The sequence below is a fragment of the Cuculus canorus genome, chromosome 7, assembly GCF_017976375.1.
Source record: "Cuculus canorus isolate bCucCan1 chromosome 7, bCucCan1.pri, whole genome shotgun sequence".
Classification (NCBI taxonomy): Eukaryota; Metazoa; Chordata; class Aves; order Cuculiformes; family Cuculidae; genus Cuculus; species Cuculus canorus.
This window is the reverse complement of record NC_071407.1, coordinates 18,022,819-18,034,999: the sequence shown is the minus strand read 5'-3', so window position 1 is coordinate 18,034,999 and position 12,181 is coordinate 18,022,819. Positions and strand designations below refer to the sequence as shown.

Below are 12,181 nucleotides of genomic sequence, written 5' to 3'. Positions count from 1 at the left end.
GTAATGTTTTCCTCTAGACATTTTTTATCAGCTTGAATGCTCCTTTACACTATATGAAAAACTTATTTTTTCTGAACTCTTCATCTTAAATACCTTAATGACTAAAGTTCAGAATGAAAAGTTACTTGTTTCTAGCATGTATATTTGTTTGTTTGTTTCAACACGTTTTCTTTAATTTGCTTTTAATGGCATATTTAGGAGCAGTTGAATATTGAAAAGCTGGAAGAGATTTCCAAAGAATACGAGAAAACACATAAAGGTCAGGATAAGCCATTATTGTTCAATTTTTTGGTGTAGCGTGGCAACATAATCAGTTGTCATGTTGATAAAAAATCTGGAGAGTCTTGTGTATTGATATTTTAAAATATAGTGAGACACTGCAACCTGGATGTTAAAGTGTCACAGTTGGGAACTAATTTTTATGGAATCATTATTAGCAGGTATATTTGAAAGCAAAGAAATGGTCTCAGAACAAGAAACGTAAGCCCCTGAGAAAGTGTGGCTTTGCCGCATCAGTATTAACTTGTTACATGTTGGTATTTATTTGCCATTTTAGTTGGCCATTTTAACAAAATCAGACAGTGAAACATGAACTAGAACAATAACAGTTTCTGCACATTTGATAAACATTTAGCAGTTGAACAATGTTTAGTTTCTCATATAATACAGGACATAGTCTGAGCGTTGTTAGTGTTGGAACCATCACCTAAATCAAGTCAATGAAAATAACTTCAGAATTTTAGGCTTGGAGAGTTCAGTAGAGATTCTCTGTTTATTTCTAATAGAGCTTTTGATCTCAGGGAATGGGGAAATAAATGGCTGTGATGAAGGCACTTTGAGAGAGAGTGGTGGAAACTAGGGAAGGGGCCTTATCTCTATTTTTCAATCTTCAGATTTGTGTGCAAAGGAAAAAATCATTGAAGATATGCGGATGACATTGGAAGAACAAGAACGGACTCAGATTGAACAAGATCAAGCGCTTGAAGCCAAATTAGAAGAGAACAACAGATTAGTTTTGGGTAATGTCTCCATGGGAAGTGATCAGAAAAGCAAAATTGTTTTAGATGTCAGCTGCTTTACATTTCTGGATTTATTTGTTTGCTCTTATGTAGACATTCGTTTTATGTAGTGCATGGCAAAAGCTTCTAACAGTTAAAGGCTTCTGTTGTCATGTTTTAGTCATAGCTGATAAATCCAAGGAACTTTAGTAGAAGAATGTGAATGGAGTCAAATATGCCTTTGAAACTATAAATTATTTATCCTCATTTTGTATACTAGAACTGGAAGCATGGAAGCAAAAATATACAGAGCTGAATAACCAGAGCGATGGTGACTGGCAGAAAAAGATGAGCAAAAATGAGGAGAGAAACCTGAATGAAAAGGAGGAACTCATAAAGCTGCAAAAAGAACTGAAGGTAAAATATGGTGATGTAATTCATGCTGAGTTTTGAAGCTCTAACTTTCAATTAGGGATCTTAATTTTTTTTGTGTCACTATCCTCAAGAGCTGTGGCATGATATGGCAAGCTGTTACACTGATAAAGGAAACCTCCCTTTAAAGCTGTGGTGCCCGATGCAGCATCTTTGTAATGTACGGCATCACTGATGCCCTGTAATGGAGTGCACCCTTCCCAGTTTCATGCTGCCACGGATGGTGCTTCTGTAGGTGGGCTCCTCTAATACTGGTAATAACCAATCCAACTCCCGAAATCAAACTTCCAAGATGTTGTGCTTGCTGTGTGACCTGTAGGCCCTTCCTGTTAGGCTGAGGAATTGCCTGTAATTCTTGTTGGATTAGTAAGTAGACTTTTTTCCAAGCAGCTTTTCAGGTGCCTTCTGTCTTGGCAGACGTTCTCCCAGACAAGAGGTTTGACTATGATTAAAAAAAAAAAAAAAAAGGAGGCAAAGTTGCTGTGATTGAAGTGAGATTTTTGGGTATGTGCTGTCTCTGCCTACCATTCAAATTGTGCTGCATTCTTTGCCTTTCAGTCTTAAAGGAGAAATAAGTTTTCTTATATATCCTGTAAGGCAGCATGAAAGATTGGGAATTTGCAAGTTAAAAGGATCTCTTTACCATTACTTTTCTTGTAACTTTTATGTAACTCCACTGTTTGTGGATTAAACAGAGCATTTTTAGAGGAAAAAAAATCTGTTCTGTGAAGATGTGCCAGTCTAAATAAGAAGTGCTGAAAATTGTTAGTTTTTTTCAATAGAGAAGAACAAAGAAGATTGTAATACTTGCACTGGGGAATATGCTGGAGTAAAACTGTGCTAGTGGTTCTGTTATCTTTTTGAAACAAATCCATTTAATGGTAATCTGGATTTTAATACTGTTTACCTAATCTCCATCTGTGGTTTTATTTCTGGTTTTATTGAAACAGGAGAATGAGGCAAAGTACCAAACTGATAGAAAGAAGTGGCTGGAAGAAAAAATGGGTTTCATAAGTCAAATAAAAGAAGCTAACAACCTTCACAGCAGAGAAATGAAAAAATTTGCAGAGGACAAAGAACGTTTTGTAGAGCAACAAGCAGAAATTGTAAGTGACTGGGGATGTCATCAGAGTCCTAGTGTGATCTGTAGTACAGAGCAAACATCCTGGCAAGTGGTAACATTGTAGGGTGGCTGGCCTCCGTCAGAGTCCTGTCACTACCACATGGCAAAGCCTAGATGGAATCCCAGTATGAAAAGGAAGGAATAGGAGGGTCACAAAATGAAAAAGCTTAGTACTTCATGAAATTTAACGTCTGTTCCTTTCCATCCGATCACCACCACCACCTCACTAGGAATTCTTCAAACTTCATCTTGTGAAAAAGAAAAACTTCACCTTGCCTGTTCACTGGACTGTGTCAAGGTTGTAAGTTTTTAAGCATATGAAATGGTTTTATGAATCTGTACAATCTAAACTTATATTTGCACCTAGAAGTAGTTGGCAATGACTTTTGGGACCTGCAATCAGTACAGGAGGATGTTAGCTTAGGACTACTTTCACTTTGGCTGTGACTTTGCTTGCCTGAAACATGATAGTAGTAAAATCACAAAGCAAGCAAGCAGGAGTAAGTGGTTGTTATCAAAAATTCTCTTCACAAAGAATATAAATATAGGTACAGATTTTTCTAATTGAAGCAAGGTTTGCTTTTGCATATTTGTAGGGAAAAAACTCATCTCAAACAGTTTAAGAGCTACTTAAGTTCTCAAGTTTCCTAAGGCAATAAAGTAGTTCTAACTGTGCAAAATCAAACCATCGGAACAGTTAAGATCGGATTGAATGCCACTATCTTTTTTTCCCCATTTAGGAAAGACTTGCTGCACAGCTGGTAGAAAAGGACAACAATCTTCAGAAGTGGCGTGAAGAAAGAGATAAATTAGTAGAAGCTCTGGAAGTACAGCTCAAGACTTTGGCTTCTAATGCCATGCAAAAAGATAAAGAACTAGCAGAACTGAAAGAGGCTGCATTAAAGGATTCAGGAAAGGTCATCTCTCATTCTTTCTTGTTCCTATGTGATTTTATTTTTTTGTTATCCATTAATTCTGCAAAACACTATCTTTGCTCTTTGCATTTTGGGTCTTTTTTGTTCTTATACACTGTCACATTCAAACCATTTGCAGTGAATTTTAAAAATGCTATGTTCTTTTGAAATGGAATTTATAACAGTAACTGAAGTTTTGAAGTATTTATTAGTTCAAACAAAAACTCAAGTCTATTTAATCCTCTGATTACCAAGTTGGACTGGAAATCTGAAACAATTGTCACACGTGCTGGTGCTGCCTTTTTCAGAGCACCAAGGACTTCATAAAAAAACATGAGGCAAACTTCCTATAACCCTACAGAATTAGGGTAAAGTAAAACATTTTTCAATACATCTTCCCGGGTGGTTATATGACATTTCTTCACTTTAAATACTGGCCATTTATGTGGAATTACTGGCTTTTTGTTGGATAGCTGCAATTGTAGCCTGCAATTCTAAAACTGATGCTACCAAGTAACGTGAATGAGGCTTGCATATATGTTAGTTTATTTTGCTAATCCTGCAATTTGAGGTAATTTTTGCTATTTTTATTAGGATAAGGAAACTGAGACAGAAAAGCTAAGAAAACAGCTGGCTGAGAAAAATGACTTAATAAAGGAATTGGAACAACACATTAACTGTGAGAGTCATAAGTCTTTGGCAGAAGTACCTTTACGTGAAGAAGGACATGATAAAATAGATCTGTCTGTAAACAAAGAGGTATGTTTGTGGTATTTATAGAAGTTATGTACTAATGACATGCTGTTGATAACTCTTGTTTTGTTGTTTTCTCAGTATATGTTTCAGCAACGTTGGGACTTTCTCAAAAGTTACTTGTCATCGTTCTCTGTACTTTAACTATGTTGTTGGTTCTGCATTCTTGTTCATTCTTTCTCCCTCTTTCATCCTCATTGTCAGAAAAAAAGTACTTCAGTTAATAGAATACTACTCTCTGCATTGTAGAACTTATATACCAAAGGGAAAAACTAGTCAACTCATTCAGGCTCTAGAGATCTGAAGACCAGGCTGGATGAGGCCTTGAGCAACCTGGCCTAGCGAAGGTGTTCCTGCCCCATGCAGGAGTTTTCAGCTCAAACAGCTTTAGTGCTCTTGCCTATAATGTGGTAGTAAGAGATGATTCTGTAATTAGAGCTGCCAGCCCATATGGGTGTTCACAAGAACAGAACAGTACCTTGCATCCTGCTCTAAACCCAAAGCAAAACACTATGTGGAATTTATACAAATAAAAGGTCAGCTTTGCGTATTTCCTGAACCAAAATTAGAAGGCTTGCAACTGTACTGAGACTCCTGATTCTGAGTGAAGCGTGAACAGTGTGTAAAGAGACAGTTCTGCTAGACTGAATTAACGTTCTGTGGCTCCTCTGCTAATTAACAATGAACAGGGCTGAACATGGATTTCCTAGCAGTTCCTCCCCTGTCTTCTAGGAGATGCAATTCTCGTTGTTGCAGAGCTGGACTGAATGCCCAAATGCCTCTCAGTCTATTTGCTGCCTACTGCCCCGTAAGACTGGCTAGTTTCTTGCTTCTTCATCTGTTCAGCTAGTTCTGCAGAGAGAAGGCTTGTCTTGTATGAGGGAGGACAAAATAGTTTTCAGAATGGTTACTTCTTTTGTACAGTTTTGTAATAGCAGCTAAGGCAGCATCATAAAATCAGTTCTTTTTGCTATAAAATAAGTTACAGAGAAGAATTGTCATGAACAGTTGATGCTGAAGTATTTAGATCAAGGTGGTAGCCACAATACTTGATGTTATAAGTAAGGAGAGGCTGTTAACAGGCTTGGTGTAAAAAAACTGTTAGGATGGTGTTGAACGGATTGGGGTGAAGTTTTGGGAGGAAGCCAAATAATTCTTAGGAAAGACCTGGTGGAGCTAAAGAACTAAAACTCCAAATGATCAAGGTGCTATGTGTCTCCTGCCTTGTGAAGACAGGCTAAGAAGCTGGCACTTTTTTTAGGAGAGGTTAAGGCCACTGGAGTGTTATGGGGTTGAGGCTTACAAAATCAGGGTTGTGGTGGGTGAACAGAAGACAGTACTGTCCTTCCTAAAATCCTGCGAGAACGGGGCAGCACTTGAAACTAATAGAAGATTAGTTCTGTGATCACAGAAGTGTTAACTTCTAAAAAATAAAGCAAAGTTTGGGAAAATAAATGTTAAACTCTACTATAGCTGAAGTAATTTCTTCAGTTGTATTAAGCAGTCTGAAAGCTAACAACTGGAAGATGCTTCCTTTGCAAACTACTGGGAAGGGATATGTATTACAGTTTTTTAACTCACTAGTTATTTTAGAACTCTTTCCTAAAATTTCCATGTGCTTGTAGGACCATTCAGAAATTGTCCTTGACTCTTCTGAAGTGTCCACAGAAAATGGAAGAACTAGTCGTTTCCCAAAACCAGAGATGGAAATCCAGTTTACACCTCTGCAACCCAATAAGATAGAGGTGAAGCACCAGGGCAGCAGCTTACCAGTTACAGTTAAAATGCTCAGGTCAAGAAATAAAAGGAAGATTGAAGAGATGGATGAGGTATGGCCTAAATTGACTTAAAAAATACGTTGTGCACTTTTTCAATGTATTACTCTGGTCTTTTGTTAAAATCCTATCCTTATCTTCTGATTCTCACTGAGTTCCTAAGGATGTATGTAGGGTATATTTAAACATCCCTGCCAAATCTCTGACAAATGGTGCATATCAGGCCTGTGTTGAATAAGGTCATAGAGTTCAATTTATCCAGTCTCTGTCCCCTTGTCTCCGATTTGTACTTTCTCTTTACCTTTTACATTTTTCTCTCCTTGCTGGTGCCATGTGCTCCTGTCTCCAGCTCTGATCTGTGGGATTGCAGACCAATTCTATAGAATTGCTTCTTTTGGTTTAAGCAGTCATTGATATGAATTTATCATCTCTTCTACTAGACAATGTCAAGTTAAGTCTCTGGGCTCAATCAATGCATTTCAGAGTTTCAATACCACTTCCTTTGCCTTTATTTCCCCAGTCTGCGTATTCTTTGAACTTTTTGTACTTAGAGGGACTATACGAAACTAGTTGCACCATCACCTGACCCTCCATATTTTCTGTAGGTCTTGATTCCTCTTTTATTCTTTCATTTGTGTTACATTATATGCTCCAGACTTCTTAATGTGCTGTGGTGTTTACATATGAGACTAAGGCTCCACAGTAATTCAAGGTGGTAAAAATCTTCACTGCTACTACCTGAACTACATGTTCCTTTCCTCTGCTTTTTATCAGCATTAGCACCAACACAGCTATCTCTAAAATGCTTATAAAAGCTATGAAACGCTAAGACCACATTGTGGTGGTAATTACATACTCGTAATTCTACTGTGGGGCTTATGAATCTCCATATAGCTAAGGACTTTTGAAGCTGACAGGTATTTTTTTAGAAACGAGAAAAATCAAATCCTTTCCAGAGACTCTCTTCTAATTAAACAAAGAACAAAATTTCCCTTTTCCGACACTGTTATCGGTTTGTATGGCTATGGGTTATCTGAAATCTCTTGGCATCACCTTACAAGAGAGAAGATGTCTTTTAATGACAGTTTAACAATATTAGTGTGCTACCAACCTGAAGCAGGGGAAATAATAGAGAGAAGAAAATAGAAAATGTCAGAGCAATTTGACTACAGGTATTTCTAGTTCACATCCACAAATTTGAGTTTAATTCACATTTGAATAGTTTTCTCTCTCCAGCATTAGCCAATACCTCCCTACTTCTAGTCATAGCATTTAAGCAGTGGCTGTTTCTGTAATATGACTGTTTCTGTAATATAATTAACTGTTGTTTCTTCTAGAAGGATCCTTGTTAAAATCTGTCATATTTCTTTTGTTAGGATTTTGTGAAAAGTGAGAACAAGAAAAACGCAAAACCTGCTATGCCTAACTCACCTTCTACAAGCAACAAGAAAATGGTTTGCTTTGGTTTCATTCTATTTTTTAAGTTAGTTTGGCCTTTTCTGTAAATGCAGACTTGTGAAAGGAGCAAACATTCTTATAAAGCAGTACCTTATCCTTATCTATGTACTTGAATAGGATTCTTAAACACATAGGCTGCCTTCCCCTGATATCTACAATCTAACCCAAGAGAGTAAGTCTGTCATTGCCAAGAATATGTACTAGCTGCAGAGTACAATGATCCAAAGGGGAGGATGCTGCCTACTGAATAGTTATGAAAACTAGTCTGAACATGATACTAGTATATATGATGTTATAGGCAATGCCTTTGAAGTAAAACTAAAGTTCGTGTCATCTCTATTCGTGACAATAATAAAAAGATAATTTCAGGTCTTGGTAGTAATCTGGGCAGGTTCAGAGTGTGGGTGATAGATTTGTTTTCCCCATCTACTTCCTCCTGTTTTATTTGTGACTAGAACAGCTTGTCTAATAAAATACTCTACAATTTTGAATCTACTTTTTTTTAAAAGGAGCTATTTGTTTCCTATATTAGTCATGCCCTTAAATGGATTCTGTGACAATTAAAGAATTTTGTTTTCTTCTGGGTATGAAATGAGATTCTCTGTATTTCTTCCTGTGGTAGTGTATAATGAACAGAGGTAGCAAAGCTCAGGGTCAGCTTGACAATAACCTTGAAAGCAAATAAAATGGAATTAAACATGAAGACCAGTCAGTTTTCACCTTAAACAAAGATCTTGTCTTTCTCTACAGGTGTCTACTACAGAATCATTTAGAAAAGAACGCCCCATAAGAAAGCAAGAATCTACTTCAAGTAAGAAGTTGGCTAAAAAGAAAGATGGAGCACTACAAAAAATTGGAGATTTTTTTCAAAGTTCTCCTGCTATTATGCATTCTAAAGGTTTGTGCAGAAACAATAAGGCTTATTCCATGTTCTCTGGGCATTGTAGAATGGCTTTCTTCTACTGCAATCTGTTAATGTAGATGTTAAAGGACACCTGCTGCATTAAGTGCTTTTGTTTACAAAATACTGGGGACTGCTAAATGGAATCTTGCAGAGTAGAAAAGGCTGCCTTGATTGCAAGGAGCACACCATTCTAAAGCTTAGGTTAAGTGTGAGAGGTAAACCAGGTGGAGTGAAAGGACGCAGTGTGGAATATGCATATAGAGTTATAAAAGAATTGATAGCTGTTAAGCTCAAAATGTCTGAGTTACTTTGGTCATTCTTACAGTAAAACAGTTCAAGGCAATTTCAGAAACTTGCCCTGCTGCTGTTAAAAAAAAAAAAGTCAAGAGCTGAATCCAAACTCTAAATATTCCCTTGTTCTATAAGCAATCTCTCTTCCCCCTCCACCTCCCCACTTTGTTTCTGTGGAAACTGTATTCAGGATTTTTGACGTTCCTTTGTGAGAGAGGAAGATGAAAATATTTGGAAAACTCCAATAAACTGACTGTGAAGCAATTAATGGATTTCATTAAGCTTAAGCAAAGCCTTGGGAAGATTAACTGCCTGGACTTCCTCTTGGAGAATGTTTTCATTCTTCCCCGCGTGAAGGCGTAATCTCTGAGTTATTCTTTTGTTTTTTTAAACAAGATTAAAAATAGCAGAGTGCACAAGGAATTGCAAGTGTTTAAACTGTTAAACACACTATTATTTGGTTGGTTAACACAAGGTCAGTCATTATTCAAGGTGGACAGTTAAAATTAAGGTGTCTGCAGAAGTTTTCAAGTTGGTACAGAGTATGTGTTTCTTACCTGCTGTGAGACAGTCTGGATGATGTTAGTGAGATTTGTACCATTTTCCAGGTCTGTCAGATTGGTTTCATGAGGACAATGTATCATTGTCAGTGGAAGCCAAATTCAGTCTACTCAAAATGTCACCCTGAAAATACTTAATTTGAGCAAATGAGTTCTTTATTACTATGTCCTGTATTTTCTCATTTTGCCTGTGATTTTGTTCTTTCCCTCTAGTTCATAATATGCACACATTGATCTCTTTATAGAGCAAGTATTAGTTTGAAAGAAACACTACGAGTCTGTAGAGAAAACTGTCTCTACTCTGTGCTTCTGTCAGCTGGAAGTTATCTATTGTTCTACTCCTGTTTAAGTGTTTAACTTCCAGTGAAATCAGAATCCTAACTGAATTTAATGTGCTATTTCATTGTGTTCTTTAAGCTTTTATATCTGAAGCTATAGAAAATTGTTTCCAGCTTTAGAAAAATGTGGTAGTCACATACCTCTTCTACATTTAAACTTCAGGCTACATTTAGTTAATTTAAAACTATTTTTAATAAAGCTTGCTTTGTTCACGAATGTTGAGGCTCACAAAACCAGCAAGACATTGGCTTATAATGAAATTTTAATTCTAGCAAAGAAGTTGATTGCGACACTAAGCTCTCCCACGACTGTGGAACCTGAAAACTTCGAAGAAAATGAGCTCAAGCCAAAACGAGCTAAGAGAAAGCTGTATACAACCAACATTTCTTCCCCTCTGGATATCCCTGCTGCTTCAGTAAGTGATTATAGGTTGCTGTTGTGTCCACTGTAAATTTTTTCTGTACTCTTGGCTTAAAATAAACTATTAGGGAGACAGAGCAAACCTAAAGGTCTGACAAAGTAGCAGAAGAGGTTTGAAAGTACTGACTTATTTCTTGAGTCTACCTAACCACTCATTTTGATCTTTTCTTCCTGCTGATTATTAGGTCACTTTCTCTGTTCTCTCGCCTGTCTTCTCTGTGTTTGCTGACTTATTGCATAGATCATGCAGCAATCGCAGAGCTGTCTTTAAATTTGGATTCACATGTATTTTAGTTGTGGTATGTGAAGGATTACTTTTTCCTCTACCACAGCAATTGAGTTTTAATTTGTTTTTCCAGTAGCTGGTGTTCATTTAAAGGACAACAGAAACAGAGATCATTAAATGATCCATAGATTTGGGACAGCATGATTGAAACACTAAAGTCTGCATGTACAATTAACTCTGCAGGGCAAGTGAGCACCTAAGGCAATTTCCAGTTCCATTTATGCCCAGGTGATATTTGAGTTACTTTAGGATGGGAATAGATCCATTCTTTTCCAAAGCAAAGCCTTCTGTGTGTAATTAAATTGTGTTGCCCTGTCTAAGATAGCCTACAAAGAGTCTTACAGGCTGGAGTTTGATGTATTGTTTCTGAAATACAACTTTATGATTTTGACAGTGACTGTTGTGCTGAGTGTACTCTTACTATGGAAGTACATACCTTCATTCTGTTCAGTCCTTTCTTTCCTTCACTGTGGTGAGCGTTTGCCCACAGTGAGATGAAATTGTCTGTAAATTCTGTGAATGGATGCAGGTACAAACCAAAATGCTGTCTGTAGGAAGATGAAGAAAATGACAGAGAATTTAAGCTAAAAATGTTTTCTGAACGCTTCCTGTTTCACAAAATGAGTGTTAGATTAGAAATGAGAGCTGCTTTTGGATCACATTTTTTCTTTGAACTTTGGTGTTTTTCAGCAAAAATGGAATTTTGTATGTTCCCAATATTTGTTGCTTATTGTGAAGTACTAAAATGGCCTGTCTGTCCTGAAGGCCTCTGACTTAAATATATCATAGGCAAGCTTCATTCTCAAGCAGCCTCTGTGAAAAAACAGGGTGTTGGTTGCAGGGCTCTACAAGTATATGCAAGTTGTCTCTGAAGAAATGCTGAGTAACTCTTGAAATATCTTTTTCAGATCTTAATAGAGCAAAAAGAGAAGGAAAGTGATCATCTAATTATCAAGAGACGGCTACGAGCAAGACCAGCCAAATAATCTTGCAAAAGCATGTTTGTTTCCTAGGTAGAGCTTATTTCTATTGTAATGTTTCAAATTGTTTATAGGAAATAAAAGAGAGTCATGTTCTGAAGCCTGTGTATTGTTGTATAGAATTGTTTGATGGCTTTCAGTTCTGACTCGATTAAATACTGTTCAGACTCTGTGTGAATCTAGTTTCTTTTTGAGGAATGATATCTTTGGAAGTGGCCATAATTTATCCACTGTGCAGTAAGAACGATGCCTGTGTGGAATGGTTTAAGTTGCTTTTTTCAGGTAGTCAGGGTACCATACCATAACTTCAAGAGTATGTATCAAAACTTTTGTATATCCTTAAATTCTTTAAAAAGGTTACAAAAAAAAATTCTGAGAAGGAAAAAAAAATGAAGGAATTGAGTGATATTCTTCAACACTTGTGTGGTTTTAACTGTCTTTTACTTTTCTAAAATAAGTAATTTATAAGGATAACTCTTTCTTTAGAGATTATTGTACCCATAGATAATTATAATCTGCTTTTAGAAGTGACTCACTCTTTTCACATACATTTGAGATTTTACTCTAACCATTCTGTTCTGTTCAACTAGAACTACTACTATTTATATTGTAAGGTTTCAGCTTATAATCAAAGAATGAGTAAACGTTTAGGTTGGAAAAGACCTTTAAGATCATACAGCCCAACCACAAACTTAGCACTAGAGCTGTATTTGGAAAATGGTTAAGTAGGATGATTTACAAAAAGTGCTCTTCTTATCCAAAATCTAATATGTGTGTATTTCTATAGACAGTGTGAAATCCTTGTGGTTTTCAAAGCTGTAGGCAAAATCACCCCACACTGGCAAGTCCACCACAGAACTATGTTGCAAAATACCACATCTACATGTCTTCTGAATACCTCCAGGGGTGGTGACTCCACCACTTCCCTGGGCAGCCTCTTCCAGTGCT

At 36.8% G+C, this 12,181-nt stretch overlaps 1 protein-coding gene across 3 annotated transcripts in view; it reads left to right on the top strand.

Annotated features, from left to right (window-relative positions):
- Nucleotides 1–11,489, top strand: part of KIF20B (kinesin family member 20B) — a 35,434-nt gene extending 23,945 nt beyond the window's left edge. For all 3 annotated transcript variants that reach the window (XM_054072251.1, XM_054072253.1, XM_054072252.1), the window contains exons 24-34: nt 199–259; nt 894–1,019; nt 1,279–1,415; nt 2,381–2,536; nt 3,294–3,470; nt 4,062–4,226; nt 5,846–6,049; nt 7,372–7,449; nt 8,204–8,351; nt 9,820–9,962; nt 11,162–11,489. In XM_054072251.1, the coding sequence (XP_053928226.1) occupies nt 199–259; nt 894–1,019; nt 1,279–1,415; nt 2,381–2,536; nt 3,294–3,470; nt 4,062–4,226; nt 5,846–6,049; nt 7,372–7,449; nt 8,204–8,351; nt 9,820–9,962; nt 11,162–11,239 (1,473 nt within the window). In that variant the 3' untranslated portion in view covers nt 11,240–11,489. The remainder of the gene's footprint in view (nt 1–198; nt 260–893; nt 1,020–1,278; nt 1,416–2,380; nt 2,537–3,293; nt 3,471–4,061; nt 4,227–5,845; nt 6,050–7,371; nt 7,450–8,203; nt 8,352–9,819; nt 9,963–11,161) is intronic.
- The last annotated feature ends 692 nt before the right edge of the window (nt 11,490–12,181 follow it).